At 38.1% G+C, this 19,150-nt stretch overlaps 1 protein-coding gene across 1 annotated transcript; it reads left to right on the top strand.

Annotated features, from left to right (window-relative positions):
- Positions 1-2,196: 2,196 nt before the first annotated feature.
- Positions 2,197-18,844, top strand: LOC137407200 (uncharacterized). Its single transcript, XM_068093803.1, has 11 exons — positions 2,197-2,281; positions 4,710-4,924; positions 6,003-6,042; positions 8,198-8,376; positions 9,139-9,263; positions 10,276-10,360; positions 12,160-12,325; positions 13,196-13,504; positions 16,023-16,683; positions 16,861-16,961; positions 18,660-18,844. Exons 1-11 carry the CDS (start codon positions 2,197-2,199, stop codon positions 18,842-18,844), a joined length of 2,151 nt encoding a protein of 716 aa, XP_067949904.1.
- Positions 18,845-19,150: the final 306 nt, after the last annotated feature.

Raw genomic sequence — 19,150 nt, 5'->3', positions numbered from 1 at the left:
CCACATCCGGCCCACCTTGTAATCAGATCGAAAGAACTTGGAAGCCCGCAAGAACATTTTACATTATTGTTATTCATGACCCATTAATATGAAGTGCTGATGACATAATACTGCACAGAGCTACAGATTCCATAATGCAACGCTTCAGCTGCCTTGCTGCATGCTTCTCGGGTCAATTTAACCTGATGTTTGTTTCAGAATAATATTCCTGTCTGTTTTTATCCATATTTATGTTCCAAAAACATTTAGTTTTATTGTGTTCAATAAGTGTTTATCTTGCTCAGCCCGTGACCTAGATTGTGTTTTAAATTTTGGCCCATTGTACAATTGAGTTTGATATCCCTGGCCTAAAAGAAGCTATGCCAATCCAACCGTTTCTGTGTTGAGGCTGTGAGGGTCAGAAGGACGCTTGAAAGAACTTCCCCAGTGAAAAACAACAAAACCGGGGAAACTGCGAAAGGTCACAACATTAGTACCGACCTTTAGTTGTATTAAGGCCCCCAACTGTTCAGACCCTAGCAAAAAAGTGCTCCGGAAAGCTCGCTGGACAAGCTGAGTCTGGCTGGACTCTAGTGAAGAAGGCTTCAAGGAATTATGGAAAAGTGACGCAGAGATTCTATGTCATATCCACCCAGAACAAGGATGTGACACGGCGATCTTTTGCCATGGCCTTAAAATTGAGAGATGATGCAAAAGTCTATTGCCATATCTACCCAGAAAGTGATGTGGAAATTTTTTGCTATAGCCACCCAAGTTTATTACGAGGCCTGGAAAAGCTGGAGTCCAAATGCTTGAGCTGCAGCTCAACTGGGGAAGCACAACCAGAGTCTAAACAAGCCCCACTGAGCTTGGTTGAAAGAGGTGCGCTCCGACACTGGTCTGGAGAGACTGGGCCTGCAATTGGCCAGAAGTCTGCTTTTAAAGCAGCAGAACCGACCGATACCACACTCCAACACTGAACCTAACCTACACACTAAAGGTCTGCCTTGGCAGACGCATGAGTTTCCGGTTCAGTTAACTTTACCACTCATGGCGAACGTGGTGATGAGCCGATCAGAGCACAGACTCCAGACTGGTCCCATTCCTCAAGATACTTCTTTCTAGAGAAACTAGAGAGGAAGTTTATCTAGTTTTGGACACCAGATGCACTACAAACATGCTAAGCAAGCAGGTTTGTAGGTTTCCTCAAGGCATGATAGACCTACTCAAGGCGACTGATAGCAACGATCCCATGGCTGATGGAAAAATTGGTCCATTCTACAGTGTCATACGGCTGCCAATACAACTATTTTCAAATTTTGAATTAGAATATCCTTGGTCTTTGTATCCCATAATAAAGACCTCCTTGGTCTTTATTATAGGATATAAAGACCCAGGAGGTCTTCGTAATGAGCCACATTAGCAAAGATCCCATTTTTAATACTATTCCTAACAGCTCACTAGTGTCCTATGGACTTTCAGCAGCCTGGGCTTTCCTTCAGCGGGCAAGTGTTGACATGTTGTGAAAATATATATATATATATATATGTACAGTGTATGTATGTTTAACAGACAACTGCATAAAATAAGCATTTACCTTGCTCTGCTAATCTCTGCTTGAGGAACTCCCTTTTCGTCGAACATGAATAGGCAAGGAATACTGTTACTTAGCAAGATGCAGGTGGTAAGGGACATGGTGGTGCCAGCTCCAACTGAAATGTCTGTTTTGCGTTGGGTCACCACACAGAATTACTGCTCATTGGAGTAAATAAAATTTTGGTTAGGATCTCTTACTGACTTCAAGCTTGAACCGGCCTGGGCCAAAGAGAAGCATAGTTACGCAGTGTCTGAAGCCCACAGACAAACCTCTGATGTTCCAAGCTGGAACCCTGTTCGGCACGTATTTGGGGTGTAGAACCACCAGGTGAATAAGGAACCACCTCTCTGCAGCTTGGTGTTCATGGCTCGGGGGTGCGAAAGCACTAGAGGCAGAAGTGCCAACCTACCTAAAAGACCTGTTCTAAGCAGCGCAAAAAAAAAACTTCACAGAGCCGGGACAAACTGAACAGTTATCAAAACTGTTAACATGCTGTCAAGCAACGTTTCGTATGAGAGAAAGAGACGTGGGCTGACCCTCTGAAGTGGAGCATTCTATAGTATCAAAGAAGGAGCTCTGGCCAATATGTCAACCTTTCCATTAACTCAGACCAAAGGAGGATGCTGGGGCAAAATGCCAGGTGCAAGAAATTCTCAGCAAAAGGTCCATTTAACCCGCTGAAGGTGCCAAGAGCTCCCCAGTGGTGTTAGTCCAAAAGAAAGATAAAAGGTTCTTATTGTGTGTTGACTACCATCAGCTGAACAGGGTCACAGAGCAAAAGGCTTACCCTCTTTTTTGGACGACCTGCATCATAGCTAGAAGATGAAAGAGCCATCTGCATACATGCCAAGTCTCCCGGTTTGGCTGGGACCCTCCAGTATTTTAAGTCAGTCTTCCTTTTTCACAAAATCTCCCGTTTTTCTCCAGCTTTTTCAATAAAAGTAGTGGTTTAGTTTTTTTACTTGTCGTTTCTCCTTTGTTTACTAGTTGTGAGCTTGCATCATCATACAAAGTTAGCAACAATGAAACAGATCACTATTAAACCGTATGCTTGCCATAAAACCTGGGCTATTTATATTTAGCAACATTGGTGACTAACGATTTTCTCTAGTTTTTCATCAATAAACAAAGATTGTACATGGGTCTGTGACATATCATTGACAAACAACCATGACCTCACATTGGTAGTAGAATACCTGAACATTGAATAAAATCGTAGAAGGGCCTCCTATATAAGTACCAATGAAGAAAAAAAGCTTCACAGAGAAATCTAGGCTTCAGATTCAACTACTACTTTTACCGTCAATCTCCCGCTTTTTTACTCAACTACTTGGCAAGTATGGCCATCTAGCTTTAACGAATTTGACCTACCACTGAGTCGGCTGTCCCATAAAAGAGACGAAGCCTGCTAATGTTTACGATGTAAAAGGAGCCCGTCGAGTAGAACTTGGCAGAGCACGGGAGCCTCATTTTATGCAGTTGTCTATTAAGCATACTTACACTGTGCATATATATATATATAAATATCAAAGTTTTTCATAGTAATTGGCTGTCTGTTCAGATATCTGTTTAATTATAGCTATTAAAATCTTGGATTGAAAAACTTGCTTTTTGCTAGATTTGAACTAACAAAAATTGCTACCACAATTTTTTATACTTGCCTCTAACCACGAAGCTACAGAATTCTTACAATTTTACCGCTCTTATCATTTACCGTATAGCCCTTTCCCGATTGCACTTGCTAAATAAAAAATTAATTAATACATTGCGCCCACGGGTTACGAAGCCCCTGTAATTACAAAATGTTTTTGCCCAAGTCTATGAAACATGATGGTTCATCCGAATTTTTCGAATAAAGCAAATTTGTGTTCCCGAAATACGATATCAACAAAAATTTCTCTCGAAGTTAAAATTAGGCGATTGTTGTACTGGTTACAACGAAATAAAAAAATGTCAATATGCTATTCTCCAAAATATCTCCCACAACGCTGAAAAGAGATACAGATAAAACGTCCGCTATTTTAAACACGAAACAGAGGAATGAGGTCGTCCATGACCCAGCAATGACTACTACGGTTAGTTTTATGATTATATGGATAATAGGCAGTTATTTTATTCTGTTATTTCTTGTATTTTATCAATAAACTAGCTAAAATGCCATTTCCTTGTACAAGTCTTATAAACTGACCTAGATGTGGATTTTTAATGCACCAGATAACACAAAAACATAGATAATACATATTTGGGGGATAACTCCGAAATAGACACAACATACAAAACGCGTCAATTTTCTTAGAAGTAATAAGTCCAGAAAGGTATAATTCAGTATTCTTAACATAAACACATTGGTCATCATGATATATATTCTTTAGAAGCTCACTTATGATTGAAAGGAAATGGCTGATGTGCAAACCCAAAAATGTTGCAAAAATATGACATGCTTCTAAATATCTCCGAAAAACCCCTGATCGCAAAGTGATGTATGGTTTAAAATTTGGATATACAAAGCCAACAATATGCTTGGCATAACACGTAAAAGAGAGAAGATTTGGATCAACAGTTATTAAGGTATGTATGCTAACATTTTGATATACGCTACAGCGAAAAAGCATAGAAAACCCCCTTTTACCCCGTTTACACCTCTGTAACATTTTATACGCCACTGGTACGGAAAAGTTACTTGCAGATTCAAAATCAGTGAACTCTCAGCTTTCCAATGGTATATGGGGCATAAAGTTCTCTTCAATGAGCAAAAAACATACCTTGGCTCCCCACTAACTATTATATGATATAAGCTCTTTGTGAATTGGCTTGCCCAAGTCGATATGAGCTTCTGGGACAGCGCTGTACTTAAAATAGAAAGTCAGCTTTTACCTGATTGTTCAACTCTTATATCAATCCTAGTGCTTCAACTAGCTACAGATCCAAGGCTTGGTCGTATTGTAGTAAAATAGTTCAAACTAATAAGAAGATAGGGAGCTACTTACATGTAGTTCTGGTTTTGCATCAAGCTTTTGGTCTAATGCCTTCAAGCGTACAATTTCAGGGTGTAATTTGTGTAAATCTCAACTCCAAGCCTGCCCTATGAAGATTATTCGGTCTTGGTCATTATTGCTTGCACCAACACTTCCAGGTCTTCATAATCCTATTACGAGTGCGAATGTTGTGACAAGAAGTCGGGATGTCAAGACGCAGTCGCAAAAGGTTGCTGATGCTCCGTCCCTACCAACAGAGCAGGCAACAGCTAGTAGCGATCCTGGTACTAAAAAGCATGTCAGATGGAATCTGCCAGATAAGGAAGCAGATGGAGGAGTAGAAAGTTTTTCTACCGTTCATGTCTCATCTAAGGTAGTCAGGCATCGCTGTTCAGCTCTGAGGCAAATTCCTTGTTGCTAATCAGTATGGCTAATAGTCGATTTTGGCACTAATTTCCGCTTAATTCCATATTTTACTTTTTGTTAAAGTTTTATAGTAAAGAATGGCTTTTTTAGTCTATAAAGTCAAAATTAAGCTGTTCATGTCAAAAAAATTTTTAACATTTGCCAGAATAACAAACTTTAAGTCAGCTTTAGTTTTACTTATTTATCTTTTAGTTCAATGAAAAGTGATTTCTAATTACTCTGCTTGTTCGTTGTTTTGCTCTCAGCTTGATTCATTCCTCTTTGTTCACCTTCATTCCTAGTAGTTCGACATGATCACTGAAAACAGAAATTTTTCAGATCAGAATGTTGATAGTTATATTTGATAAAAATGTAATGCATTTGTGTTATGAATTTTGATAGATATTCATAACATAAATGAATATATTATCCCTAGCATATCCACCTGTTTGTGGTTTTTTAGGTAAAAATATATTCAAAAATAGCTATTTTTATTGGTCAAAAATATCCATTTTTAGGTCAAAATCGACAGTTTTTTCATTCAAAGTTTGGGTTGCCCTACAAAGGTAATCATCAATCTAGAAAACATTCATTATTAGCTATAGATTACCAGTACCAATGTTAGAATAGCTTTATTGTTGGATAGAAAATTGCCTGTTCCTTGCAAAACTGTTTTTCTCAAATCGAATCATTTTTGTTATCTGTGGCTATATATATACTTCATATTAACATTTTATGGTGCTTGTCACCTTATTCATCTTTTTTTATATTCCAAACATACAGTGATGCATACTTACACTACCATCTGACAGCTCTACTTCTGCACTAATGAGCTATCTGTTAGTTGTATACAGAAACAGTCACTTACTGCATTTGTAGAAGCCTGTTTGTTATGGCCTTTATCTGTTACTCCAACTCGTTTAAAAGACAACTAGATTGAACTATTGCTTCATCTCTGTTCTTAGTACAAGTTCAGGTCATGTATAGTTGTTTGAAAACATTTCTATGTTCACTTGTTTAATAATTGGCTGAACATGCGTTTGCAGGAGGAGCTGACTCTACCTTCTTGCACTACCGCAGATTCAGGTACGAACTCTTCTGTCGTGTGCAAGGAATGTACAAATAAAAGGAATCACCTTAGCTCAATAAATTAAACAATAAATTTACTCAATAAAGCTCAATAAATTTACTGCGTGGCTCCCAACATGGCCAGTTGATCATCTACAGTCTACGGCTTATGAATAGGATACAAATTTCAACTATGTATTAACTTCTTCTGTTCAGATTTATACCTAAATCGATATAGATTTGCCTCCCTTGGTCTGCTCATTGCACGATAGGCTGTTAAAATGCTGTTGACTACTCGGTTTTGCTGCAGGCAGCCAGCGTATGTGATTACAGGAAAAGGCTGAGAAATGAGCTGTTGTTTGTTCTCCTTTAAAGGTTGACTTGCAACAAAATTCACATTACAGTTATTTGATATGAAAAGATTCACCATGTCTTACTCTGTTGTGTTGTAACTTGTAGGTGCAAAATATGTGGAAAGGTGATTACAAGCTCATAAATGCTCAAAAACGAACAGAAAATCGCAGCCACACGAGACCGCCGTAGTTTGGATTCTCTTTCCGAAACGGCTCAAATGTGATATAGTTGTGAGAGATGGTTTCTGTTTACACTTTCATGCAACCTAATTCGTCGAAATATTTTCACAAATATACTTCACGCATTCAATAAAACCATGTCTATTGTCCTTGCGCATCTGTTTTATCGTCATCATGCTGTCACTTTTAGCAGTGATATCCTATAACTTACCGTAAAAATTTGTTTAATTTTTTAGCTTTAGTTTGAAGGAGTACATATCATTGTCTGATAACCATGACGAGCCTGTTGGTCACTTGTGATAATCGAAAAGTGCTGCAGAAATTATTTGCGAAGTATTGGGTCACATGATCAGATTACCACTTGCCGATTAGACCAAACCGAAACAAAACTGTAAAGTAGCGAGCATCTATATTTGATACGGAGTCTTTGGTAAAACAGTGTTTGTCATAAACTAGTGCTACGATAAGTTTTATATTGAGCTTTTTATTGGCCTTTCAATTTACGTGAGAACATCACGTGACAAGACAATAACCAAATTTTATGGCTACGTCATCGAAATAAAGAGATTCCAATCTACGGCGGCTTTTCGTTTTTGAGCTTTTAAGAGCTTTTAATCACATTTTCACATATTTGGCACCTGTAACACAACAGAGTAAAACATGGTGAATCTTTTGATACCAAATAACTAAAGTGAATTTTATTGCAAGTCAACCTTTAAGTTTATTGGTTTGTCCCTCGTTATGGATTGCAGGTAGCTAGTAAATTATGCATGTCCTTATGTTAATCGATCAATTCTCGTAGTTAAGGACACTACGTTGCTACGTGCATTTTGATTGGAATGATGTCATCAAATTTATGCATGAAGTTTTGCGAGGTTTCATCTGGATTTTGTATCAGTTGTGAAATATGTAGTCAGTTGTTTGCATTATGTGATGAAAATGCAGTCAGGTGCTTGCATAATCTGCTGGATTATAATATACTTAATTTACACGCTGCTCATTGAGTGATGTATTTAGTCGCTTGAATGTTTTACTGAAATGTGTACTCATGAACTGTTGCATCAAAATTTAATTGTATTTTCTTGACTGCAGAAAATAGGTGGCTCAAGGCTGGTTCATACAATATCGCGGTATGTACTATTGTGTGAACATGTTGTATTGTGTATTGTTAATTACACGATACAGCGGTGATCGTCTATGATAGCATTGCTTAAACTTGCACTAACCTATCTGCATTTACTTTGGTGAATCGTCCACAACGTAGCTTTGTCATTACAAAATTCAGTCGCCGAAGAGACGAAATACTAGTCCTGCAGCAACTATCATGAAGGGAAATATAGATCCCACGACAGCCAATCACTATCGCCGAAATGATGCGCAGACTGTCGTGGATGAATGCCGAAATATCAAGAAAGTTTTGACAACTGCATTGTTTTCCGATTTATGTATCCGCATTGCTCGGTGAACTTGTGAAGGCATCGGTATATTGTGCACATAGTTGATGATTAATCGCTGAGAATTCAACCCTGACAGACGGCGATGCAGTGTGAATCAGCCTTTCGGGTCATTTGAAACAATGTATAACAGGAAGTTCTAAGAAGGTTCAGACAGACTATCGCTTCTGTACGCTGTTTTTATAGGTGACATTCTGAAGCATTGTCTCCCTTCCTCTACGGAAACTTCGAACACTGTTGAGAGTTCTGCAGATGCACCATCAAGCGCAGCTTTGGATAGATGCTCACCATTACCCACTGAAACGGTACATCGCGTTGTTTCTTTGGCCAAAAATAGAGCTCAGTTTATAGACTTAGCTCGCAAAGTAAGCAGTGCATATCTTTTTCATCGTGTTCAAAAATACTTTCAAATAAAAGAACTGCACCATGATAATGCCCTCAGCACCCATTTGGAACAATCAATTTGACACGGAATATGGTTATTCAAGCAAACGAGAACTACGAAGCGGAAGTCAGTTTTAAGAAACTGTTTGTAGTGTCTCTGCATTTATTTTAATTCAGAATGATTTTCCATTTTGTTGGTGATAAGTCAATATTAGTAGTTATGATCAGTCATGATATAGTTTGGTCTACACCTTCAATGAGAAATACCAATGAATATACCAATGCTCTATATAATATAAAGAGCATTAAAAAATCAGAATATATTATATTCTGTATATTTGTAGCTTTTACTTCATATGATACTGATTATTAACGATGTTATTATTGTAGCTATTGACTAAATACTTGCTGAAAAGTCCTTGCTCAGTTTGGATTCTACACCTAATCTGTACATAGCATTCCCTATGGCAATATGTTACGTTGTATGCCTATGTATTCTTTTTACAAGAGTTGTCCTCTTATTTGTCAAACGAAGCTCTGCTACTTCCACAGATTTGAAGACAATGGATGTTGCATCTGGCTCTGTAAAATATTTTCTGTGGAATCTTTGGATGTTTTGTTCGCTGGTTGTGTTATTTTGTAACATCGAAATAATGCCTAGATGGTGTTATACTCCAAACTAACACATTTTACAGCTACGACTTATTCATATTTTTGAAATTGAGTTAACATTGTGTTAGTAGGTGTCTGGATCAGCAGTTTTAGACAAGTCATGTCAGGTGCTGCCAGAAAGATCATCAGCGAATGAGACGGTTACACTTCAACTTCCTGATGAGCGCTATGACTGGTCTCCCTACAAGGCTGCTTCGTATGTATTTCATTGGCGCTTTCTCAGATACAAACTATATTTTTATTAGTTGTTACTTCTATCTTTGGAAGGTTTTCTTTGAAACACTGTGGAGAGTTGTACAGATGCACCATCACGCGCTGCATTGGATAGGTGCTCACCATTACCCACTGAAATGGTACATTGCGTTGTTACTTTCGCCAAACATAGACCTCAGTTTGTAGACTTAGCTTTCAAAGTAAGCAGTGCATATCTTCTTCATCGTGTTTTTATAAATACTTTCAAATAAATTAACTGCACCATGATAATGCCCTCAGCACCAATTTGGAACAATCAAATTGGTGCTGAGCAAATCTTTCTGATCAACAACAAGCCTTTCTCTGGTTTGCTGTAGTGCTTGTCACGAGTACTTTTTGGCCAACTTGGCTCTGGCCGTTTTTCGGGTATCGGGTTTGTCGACACTAGTTTTATGTCCAAAATACCCAAACATCAGACATATCTTAAAGTTAACAATGCAGTTATAGTTCTATTCAATTTATTTATAATTTTTTACTATTTCCTATCGGCCGATATTCGTGCTTTCAGCGTTAACTGGCAGGTTGTTCAACAGTGCTTAGAGCGCACAGCGAGATAGACCAAATTTTTCTCCAATCTACTCGACGGATCCGTGTACCAAAATTCGAACTCGCAACATCGAAATGCTCAAAATTTCTATTACCCGAGACTCGAGAGAAGATAAACCCGCGAGTTCAACGAATCTTATAACTCGTGCCCAGCACTAGTTTGCTACATTGTTGCTCTGTTGCCCCGTCTCGAGGGCTTGATCAACACGTATTGACCTTCATCTCTCACAACCAATACTAATAACTAATTATAGCTACTAATTAATACACATCAGGTTCTGTAAGGAAGCAACCCATATTGTCGGCATCTGGTTGACTACTTTTAAAATTATTAAATTGAAGCGATAACTCATAAAATTATTCCGTGCTGAAGAAACCTAGGTGATGCTTGTTACTTTTGACCACTGCAGGAATGCTGCTGTCGCTCGCACGCCTGAAAAGGCAGAGATGGACCAGGAAGTGAGGGATTTGTTGAATCAACTGTTTCCTATGAAGGTAGGTGAACTGTCATGGTTATATTCGAACAACTTCAAAAGTTCCTCCTGGTTTCTGTGTATGTTTTACTGAACTAGTCACCTATTCCTACAATAGGTAGTACCCTGGCAGCCCGCTGTGCCGTGAAAGATCGTCAGTTGTATTAACTGTATGTGCAATTATTCCGAGATGCTGCAGGGTGGTTGGTTGGCATGGGTGGTGGTGTCAGTCTACCATGTGGGTGGTGGTGTCAGTCTACCATGCCAAAAGTCATATGTTCGAATCCTGTTGAAAGCAATCTTTTTGCTAACATTTTGCGGACATGGCTCTTGTTATAGTAAGGATTGTACGATCAAACCTCTAATTGAACACCATGGCGCTTTATTTTTCAAGCCTTCCTCTCTAGTGGCGGTCAATTGGAGGTGGCGTTCAAATAAAGACTGGCGTTCAATTAGAGGTTTCACGGTATATGTAGATTTTAGCGGCAACTAATTGCCAACCTTGCCAACAAACAGCTCTCTGTGCGGCTCTTAAATTTTTGAGTGTGAAATTTTACCATTTGTATGTTTGTATGCGGTCTTTTTAAGGGTAAATCAGATTGTTGTTAGTGTATCATGTGATAAGAAAATTCTTTTAGGACGAGTTACTATCTGACTCGCCCCAAGAGGTCGCACCGATGGTTTGCTACTCCGTGTGAGAAAAGCAAAGTAGTTTAGTTTATAAGGCATCTGGTTCAATGGCCATAATAGTTCGAGATCACAACCAAAAAACCAAAGTTTCATTTGTTAAAAAATATGATTAATAACGAAGCTATTTTATTATGGTAGAAGACATGCAAAAACGTATCCGCTAGCATTGACTTCTATTTACAATCAGACTAGCTTCATGGCCTTTGCAAACTCCTTGGAAAATTTTATTTGTAGCTCATACCTCGTAAAATGTGAACTGCTGGTTGCGCAGCCCAGAGTGTGTTTTTAAACAACACTATTATATTGTTGTTGAATATATATAACACCACTTATTCATGAGGTTAGATATTACGGCTCGGTTTACCTATTGCTAATCATCTTAGTAAGTTCAACAATGTTTGTACGTACCTCGAGTTTTATTGCTTGTGTACCAGAAGGTAAAACATTACTAGTAGGTAGGTTATCGGCAACTAAACTAAATGTCGGCTCCCCCATCTACGCTCCAGCGTGGATGAGGAGGGTGGCTAGCGACCCTGCAGGACTAAAAACACCACCTGATAAGGGGTGGAGGAGTTTCTTTGCCAGCCAGAGAAACTCTAGCTGGAGCTAGCTAGAGATAAAAACAATAAAAAGTGTCTCAATAAAAACACCCAACAGAAAGCAATGGTTAACCACTGTTGAAACCTGCCAAGAACAGTCATGGTTATTGGGAGGGGGGCAACCATCACCAACCATGTTTGCCTACGGCCTCCAAGGACAAGATGCCTAGAGAGAGAGAGACTAGTAGATTGAATTCTTATCACCATGTCTTCTGTTGCATATGGTCTTCTGGTGGCATAGTATCAGAGTAAATTGTTAAATTCTATTTAGTAACTGAGTTATGCTGTTGATGTCACAGTAAATATGAGACATCAAATAAGTTTAGTTCACTTGGTGTTGTCTACTCCTGATAGTCATATATCAATTTAATACAAGCCAATTTGACTTATGTAGACACTTTGTAATTGTCCTTGATATAAATGTAATACGCTATATTTCAAAGATTCACTCGTATAGTCTATCACCTTGTAGTTTTCTACCACTGAGGGATGTAGGTAAGATAATTCCTCATGTTCAATTGCTCAACTTTAGAATGTGGTAGAGAAGCTTGTACATGACGATGAGTGGACACAAGATCTAGCTAAGAGTATCAATGAGAGAAAAGAGTGTCAGGCTCAAGTTGCTGAGGAGAGAATTCCTCAAGTTCTGGATATTACTCGAACAGATCCTAATTTCACGGAATTCCACTCCCTCTTAGGTGAGTTTGTTTGCCCTCTCCCTTTCTATTTGCAATTCATTCTTATCTTTAGATTTCCAAAAATGTTTGTCATTTATCTCTATTTCTCCTTGAACTGTCTTTTGTTTTTATTAATAGATACTAGTAGTTACCTTCTCCTTGTAATATCTACTGTTACATGTCGCCTTTCCTCATTACCTACTGTTATACTAATACATAGTTGTAGTTGCCTTCTCTTGTCACTTCTGCTGTAATAATAATGCTTTGCTACTTGTCTGCTTGTGAACACTAGATAAACAGGCATTCAGAAAACAGGACACTCTATAAAAAGTTTGATTTTGCTTTAAATGTTTACGCTATGTAGTATATATATATATATATATATATATATATATCGTAAAACCTCGTATGTAGATCGTATATATATCGTAAAACCTCTAATAGAATATATATATCGTAAAACCTCTAATATAATATATATATATATACAAATAATAAATATATAAATAGAATATATAAATATATATATATAGGTTTTACGATCTACATATTCTATTAGAGGTTTTACGATATATATATATATATATATAAATACAGTGAACTTGTGAAACTGAACTCAGAGTGCTCAATGCATAAAGCTTGCATAAATATTTTAGTTCCTGTAATATTTTATATATATATATATATATATATCGTAAAACCTCTAATAGAACAACTCCTTTATTTGAACACTGCCTCTATTTGACCGCTACTATAGAAGAAGGGTTGTAAAATAGAGTGTCATGGCTTTCAATTAGAGGTTTTACGGTTCATCCTGAGGCTGCCATTTAAACTTCTTCAGTTAAACTTTGATCTCTCAAGTCAGATTTCCTTTATTGCCATTTCTGACAGAGGATGGATTAAAAAGAAGAAAGGGCAAACCTCAAAAGAAACAGTCACCGACATCTAGCAGTACATCAGATTTCGTCACAAACACAGCCCAAGGCCAACAGCATAGATATGTCCCACTGCAGCCCCTTGTGCCAGGAGTTACCCTCTCTTATGTTGAACCTGCACCACTGGAGGAACAGAAGGCTAGCACGCAGTGCAGCTATGAGACCCTTCCAGGAGAAAGTGGCCTTAAAACTGTTATGGGCTTGAAGGGGATCAAACCTCGCCAGCTTTATGCACCAGTGTCTCTCGCAGACTCTGACACCGCTGGTAAGTGTAAGTAAGTGTAAGTAAGTGCTGGTAAGTGTTTAGTGAAGTTAGGAAACTGAAAATAGACTAATAATATAATTAATATTATTCAGGATTATATTATTCACGAAGTTATATTTCGCTAAAGTTGTCTTTTTATGCATATTCGCGTACTATTTTATTCGCGGAGGAACACATACGCAAATAAATTATTCCGTGAATCCAATTAGCCATAGAGTGCAAAGCTTTCACATGCATATAGCACGTGTTTAATTTTCTATTTGATTTTTCTATTTTATCTATTTTATATGTTAACGTATCTGCACCGCAAATCATATACATACCATAATATCTAAATCCTTGTTTTTACTGTCATCAACTTCAGTATTAAAAGTTGTTGGAGGTGATTTCAAACTAAAAACGGCAAGAGAGACTTTTGAGATGAGGATGCCATGCTGAGTTCTGAAGAAATTGTGACAACCTTCAATAATTTTGTAAAGAATTGCGATGCATTAGCAATGGACGCAACACTATCTCCCGCCGATGGTTACAAAAGAGTTTGGACTACGGTTATCTTCACTGACCACTTGTTGACTAGTTTTTAATTTTAGGTAGTAATTCTCCTCTTTTAAAAAACCAACAAATCACAAATCTATATATTTCTCAAAGTCTGTCCGTGTGTCATCATCGAAAATCCGTCTATAGATCTTAAAATCTTGGAGTAAATATTCCGTACCGAAGAGGACTCAATCTCGAGCCAAGTCGTTCACCAGTCTGACGCCTTGACCACCAGACTACAGAAGTCGAATTGCTAGCTTGCCAATATAAGTCATTATATCAGAGCAAAACCTAACTGCTTTGCGTATGACGTGGGTCATAGCGTAACATCACGAGCTGTTCGCTCACATTATTAAACTGGCTAATAGCAAAACTCTCACTACTTCTCATTGTTTATAAGACAAAAAACTTTTCTCATTATATGTAGTTTGAAAGCTAGAATGGCAAATGTTGTTATATGTTAAATACAAATCAATTTTCTGTCCAAATACTCTTCTATTACACGGGCAACGCCGAGTGGCACAGCCAGTCTGTATATATATTTCTCAAAGTCCGTCTGTATGTCATTCCAGCTATAGCTATTAGAACAGCGGATCTGGATAATGCTGAGTTAACCTCATGGAGTACTGTCATTAGAAGCCTAGCCTCATTAACTAGCTTAGTAGAATTTTCCATTGGCAGTATGCCAGGCTAATAGCTTGAAAGGTACAGTTATTTGACAAGTTTTAAAACCTTTACAGTTGTTTTTATTTTTCTCTTAATTTATTTCAAGTACACAAAACACTTCTCTCCTGATATGCAGTTTGAAAGTTAGAATGGGAAATGTTGTTATATGTTAAATACAAATCAATTTTCTGTCCAAAGACTTTTTTATTACCCGGGCAACGTCGTGTGGTATGGCTTTTCTATATGCCGCCCATTGGCATATTCTTTAATCATTTTACATAACAACACTCATTCAATAGTTTGTTAAACATTCAACATGTAAGATTTACCTGCAATGTATAGATGGAGTTTGCTGCTCATAGTCAAATCTTTTACTCATTCCCTATGATACCATTCCGCACTGTGATTTTTTTAACTCATCAATGATTTGGTAGTGCAAGCGATAATTACTACTAAAATAAATGATTGGGTGAAGTATGGGAAAGTTTGGATTAGCATTTTATAAAATTTGGCCTGTCAAAGTACACATACCTCATCAGCAAGCTTTTTGAAGACGGTTGCTGACAAACATGCGTGTGCATTGTATCAAGTTACTAAGAGACTTTGACTTTCATTGGCTGATTACAGTAAGTCGTCGACTTATGACCTATGCGACATACGTCTACTCGAATTTATGACCACATCTGTGGGAAGGTCAGGCAGCTCAGTGTGAGGCGTAGCAAAAGCCATGCTTCGTTATTTTCATTAAGCTCTTTCGTTGGGGTAAATTTTTCTGTCGCACGATACCAACGATAATTTCTCTCGAAATTGAAATTTGACGATTTGTGTATTGATTATATACGTTATTAAAAGATACAGGTTGCTCGCCATTGCGAGTTCAGCATTATCCGTTGTATTAAAAACGGATTTGCAAACAGATAAATGATAACATCTTAGTTGACAGTTTGAGGTTTACTAAAATACATACTAAAACTTCCTTCAAGTATTTGTTTAGTAAGCTAAATTCATTTAAGTTAGATCAAAATGTACAGAATCGACTTGCGTCCAAATCGTGTCACAGCATGCCAGAACCAAACGCGGTCGTAAGTTGATGACTTGCTGTATATATAAATGGTTCTGCTGTGTAGCCTAGTGCTGACAGTTGTTTGTGTCTCGCCATAGTTCAACAGCACCCTCCAGATAGAGGTAACTTTCGACGGTAGTTGATACTTTGATCAAATACCTCAATATCATTATAGTTTTTTATAACTGATATTGCTTGGTAACTCAGCCATTACTCCATCTATCTCTGTTACCCATTCTGTTTCTTTGTTAGCTTCTAATGTAGTGGAGCCCGCTCTTAGTCAGGCAGCTAAAAGACCCAGAAAGCAACAGATGACATATCTAGTGATGCCCTCCAGTGCTGTCTCCACTGCCACCTGCCAAGCCCCTGTTACTTCTCAAGCTGCCATTTCACAGACGCTGCCAGTAACATCTCTCAACAGTATGAACTTTTTAGAAGCCCCGATCAACACAGGCGCCGTTCCTTCACCTTTACCTCAGCCTTCCCTCCTACCTCAGCCTTCCCTCCTACCTCAGCCTTCCCTCCTACCTCAGCCGTCCCTCCTACCTCAGCCGTCCCTCCTTCTTATCTCTAATCAGGCTCCTCTAATATCAACCCAGCAGGTTGGACAAGCAGCTTTGACAATTCCAACTTGGCAAACTCTTGGAGGAGGGGCTACAGCCCATCTGGTTGGTCAACAAGCTATTGAGAGCCAAAACCAGGCACAGGCATCAAGCGCAAACTCTATGTCAGCCACAACTCTACCTTTTAGTTCTCCACAACCCATAACACCGGCTAAAAGTAGTGGATTAGATATGGAAGAAACGATGGCATTGCTTTTTTCTGGTGAATCGCCTCCTAGCAAAAAGAAGATGAGGAGCAAGTTGAGCCAATCAGAGGCGAAGACATCTTCAGCTGAAACCTCAAGATCACAGTATTTATTAAACAAATGCAGTCATATGTATTCTAAGTGTTGTATTGTTGGCTTATATTTATACATTCCTGCAGATAAAATATACGGTTGGTATCTGAGAAGGAGGGGTGTTTAATGTCATCTTATCCCGCCTAAGCCGTTTATGTCTAATAAATATACCTGCTGTTTACATTGTAGGATGTCATCTAGTGCCAGCTATGTACAGGCTGATGGCAAAATCCTCCCCATGGCCAAAGCTTCAGATGGAGAAAGCATTGTGACAGCTAAATGGTCTCCAGGTGAGTTTCCCACCGACTGGCTTCAATATGTAGTAGCTGCTAGAACCTGCTGTGCTTGTCAGAACATTTAGTGCTTATCATTGTAGTGCCTGTCAGAACCTGCCACACCTGTTAGAACTTGAAGTGGTTATCAGCATTTGTAATGCCTGTCAAAATTTGCAGTGACTGTCATAACCTGTAATGTCAGACAAAATCTGGAACAATGGCTTCATAAATTGTATTCTTCTGTAATCTGCGCACTTTATGTAACTTGTAGCACTTGTCATACCTGCTATAACTTGTACCACCTAATGTATATTTTTGGTGCCTGATGTGGGTATTAGTACCTGCAAAAACTTGTTGAGTTTGATATGATTTGTGGTACCAGCTAGTTTTTAAGCACCGACTTATTTTATCTTGCTTGAAAAATAGAGAAAGCATAATATTATTATGCTTTATTAATTATCTTGAGGTGTTGACTGATGTTCTAAAAAAAGAATCAAGGAGATTGACCAACCAGAAGCTGAGATATAGCCAGCCAAACACAGGTCTACCAAAAAACATAAGTGTTTTGGTAATCATCAATATATGACGTATGAAATCGACTTGTGTGCCATTGGTCAATTAAGCCAACTAATGCGCTCTCCTATAACAATCACAGCGTTTTAATTGGTTTAATCCCTGGAAGTATAGAACAATCAAATTGGGCCTAACAATCATTGCTCTGAGAATTCCGAACCAGTCCCTCTGACGTGTGGATTAGTTTTAGAATAAAATAATTACACGCATCTATTATTTCGCAACATTCTGCTATCGCTTTCTACAAATTATATTAGTTAGCCTACATCATTTATTCTATACGCAGTTATATTATTATTTTGTATAATATGCATTATGATTATTATATTAATCATAAAAAATAATCATAGATAAGATAATAGATCAATAGAAAAATCAAATCAAAAGTTATCATTTTCTTTTCTTACAGCAAGAGCAGCACGGTCAAGTTATTCTTTTTAAGATTATGGCTGTAGTGAACTTACAGTCTATTAATAGTGACGATAATCATGAAAATCAACTGAATGCTGCAGTAGATACACAGTAGAAAAATGATGAATGAACAAAAATTCACATTCCCATTTCTTATTCTAAACGAACTGCAATCGCGGATGTCGCATATAGACTATACACGCGTCGTTAGTTGAACAGAGGATCTTTGGAGCATATCCGTGGAGATCGAGTTAAAATTTGAAGCACAATAGTCAAAATCTGCTCTTGTGTTTTGAAAAATCACGGCGAGGGGTTGTGGGCAAATGCCTTTACCACACAATGTTTGCTTGATTTTCATGAGAAACCAGAGCTAGTCTGTAAATTATTTACTATCGCGAGAAGCGTTTCACATCTCGTAGCCAAAACAATCATTATACGTAACGGCGGTAAGGGTGCGCAACTCCGGCACATGAACATTAAGTCGATTTCATACGTCACAGTTTTCGGGATTTTCGAAGGGTTTTCCTCTGATTCTTTATTAGGTAGACCTGTGTTTGGCTGGCTATATCTCAGCTTCTAGTGGGTCAATCTTCTTGATTCTTTTTTTAGAACATCAGTCAACACCTCAAGATAACTAATAAAGCATAATAATTTTATGCTTTCTCTTTTCTTTAAGCCATAGTAATAGTATCTTCAGTTTTAACATAGAGCATCTGTTGGGACTTTTAGCACTTAAAACTCTTGTGGAGACCTGCTCTCCTGTTAAGACGGCTCGTAAGAGAGCCTCTCATGTCAGACACCTAAGGTTCTCTCCAAAGGCCAACAAGGTCAGAAAGTCTCCACTTAGGAAATCTCCTATGAGGAAGTCTCCAGCGGTGAGTGACTCTCGAAGATGGATCCATTTCATATGTTAATCCTTGAAGGGGTGTTGCGTATTTTGTTGTCTTACGTATGCCTGTCTCATAATATTTAAATACTAGCTGTACTACCCGGCATTGCCCGGGAAATAAAAAGTCTTTGGACAAAAAATTTATTGGTATTTAACATGTAACTATATTTGCCATTGCTAGCTGTGCTATCCGACGTTGCCCGAGTGTCAAAAATCAGCTTAAAAACAATGAGAGGTAATGGAGAGTTGCGTGCCACTTGCTATTAGCATAGCACATTGCCAATGGATACTTTGAGTTCGCTTACTAATAAGACCTACCCTTCTCATGACG

Source organism: Watersipora subatra, chromosome 10 (genome assembly GCF_963576615.1).
Source record: "Watersipora subatra chromosome 10, tzWatSuba1.1, whole genome shotgun sequence".
In the NCBI taxonomy this organism is placed as follows: domain Eukaryota; kingdom Metazoa; phylum Bryozoa; class Gymnolaemata; order Cheilostomatida; family Watersiporidae; genus Watersipora; species Watersipora subatra.
This window is presented reverse-complemented; position numbering and strand designations above follow the sequence as displayed.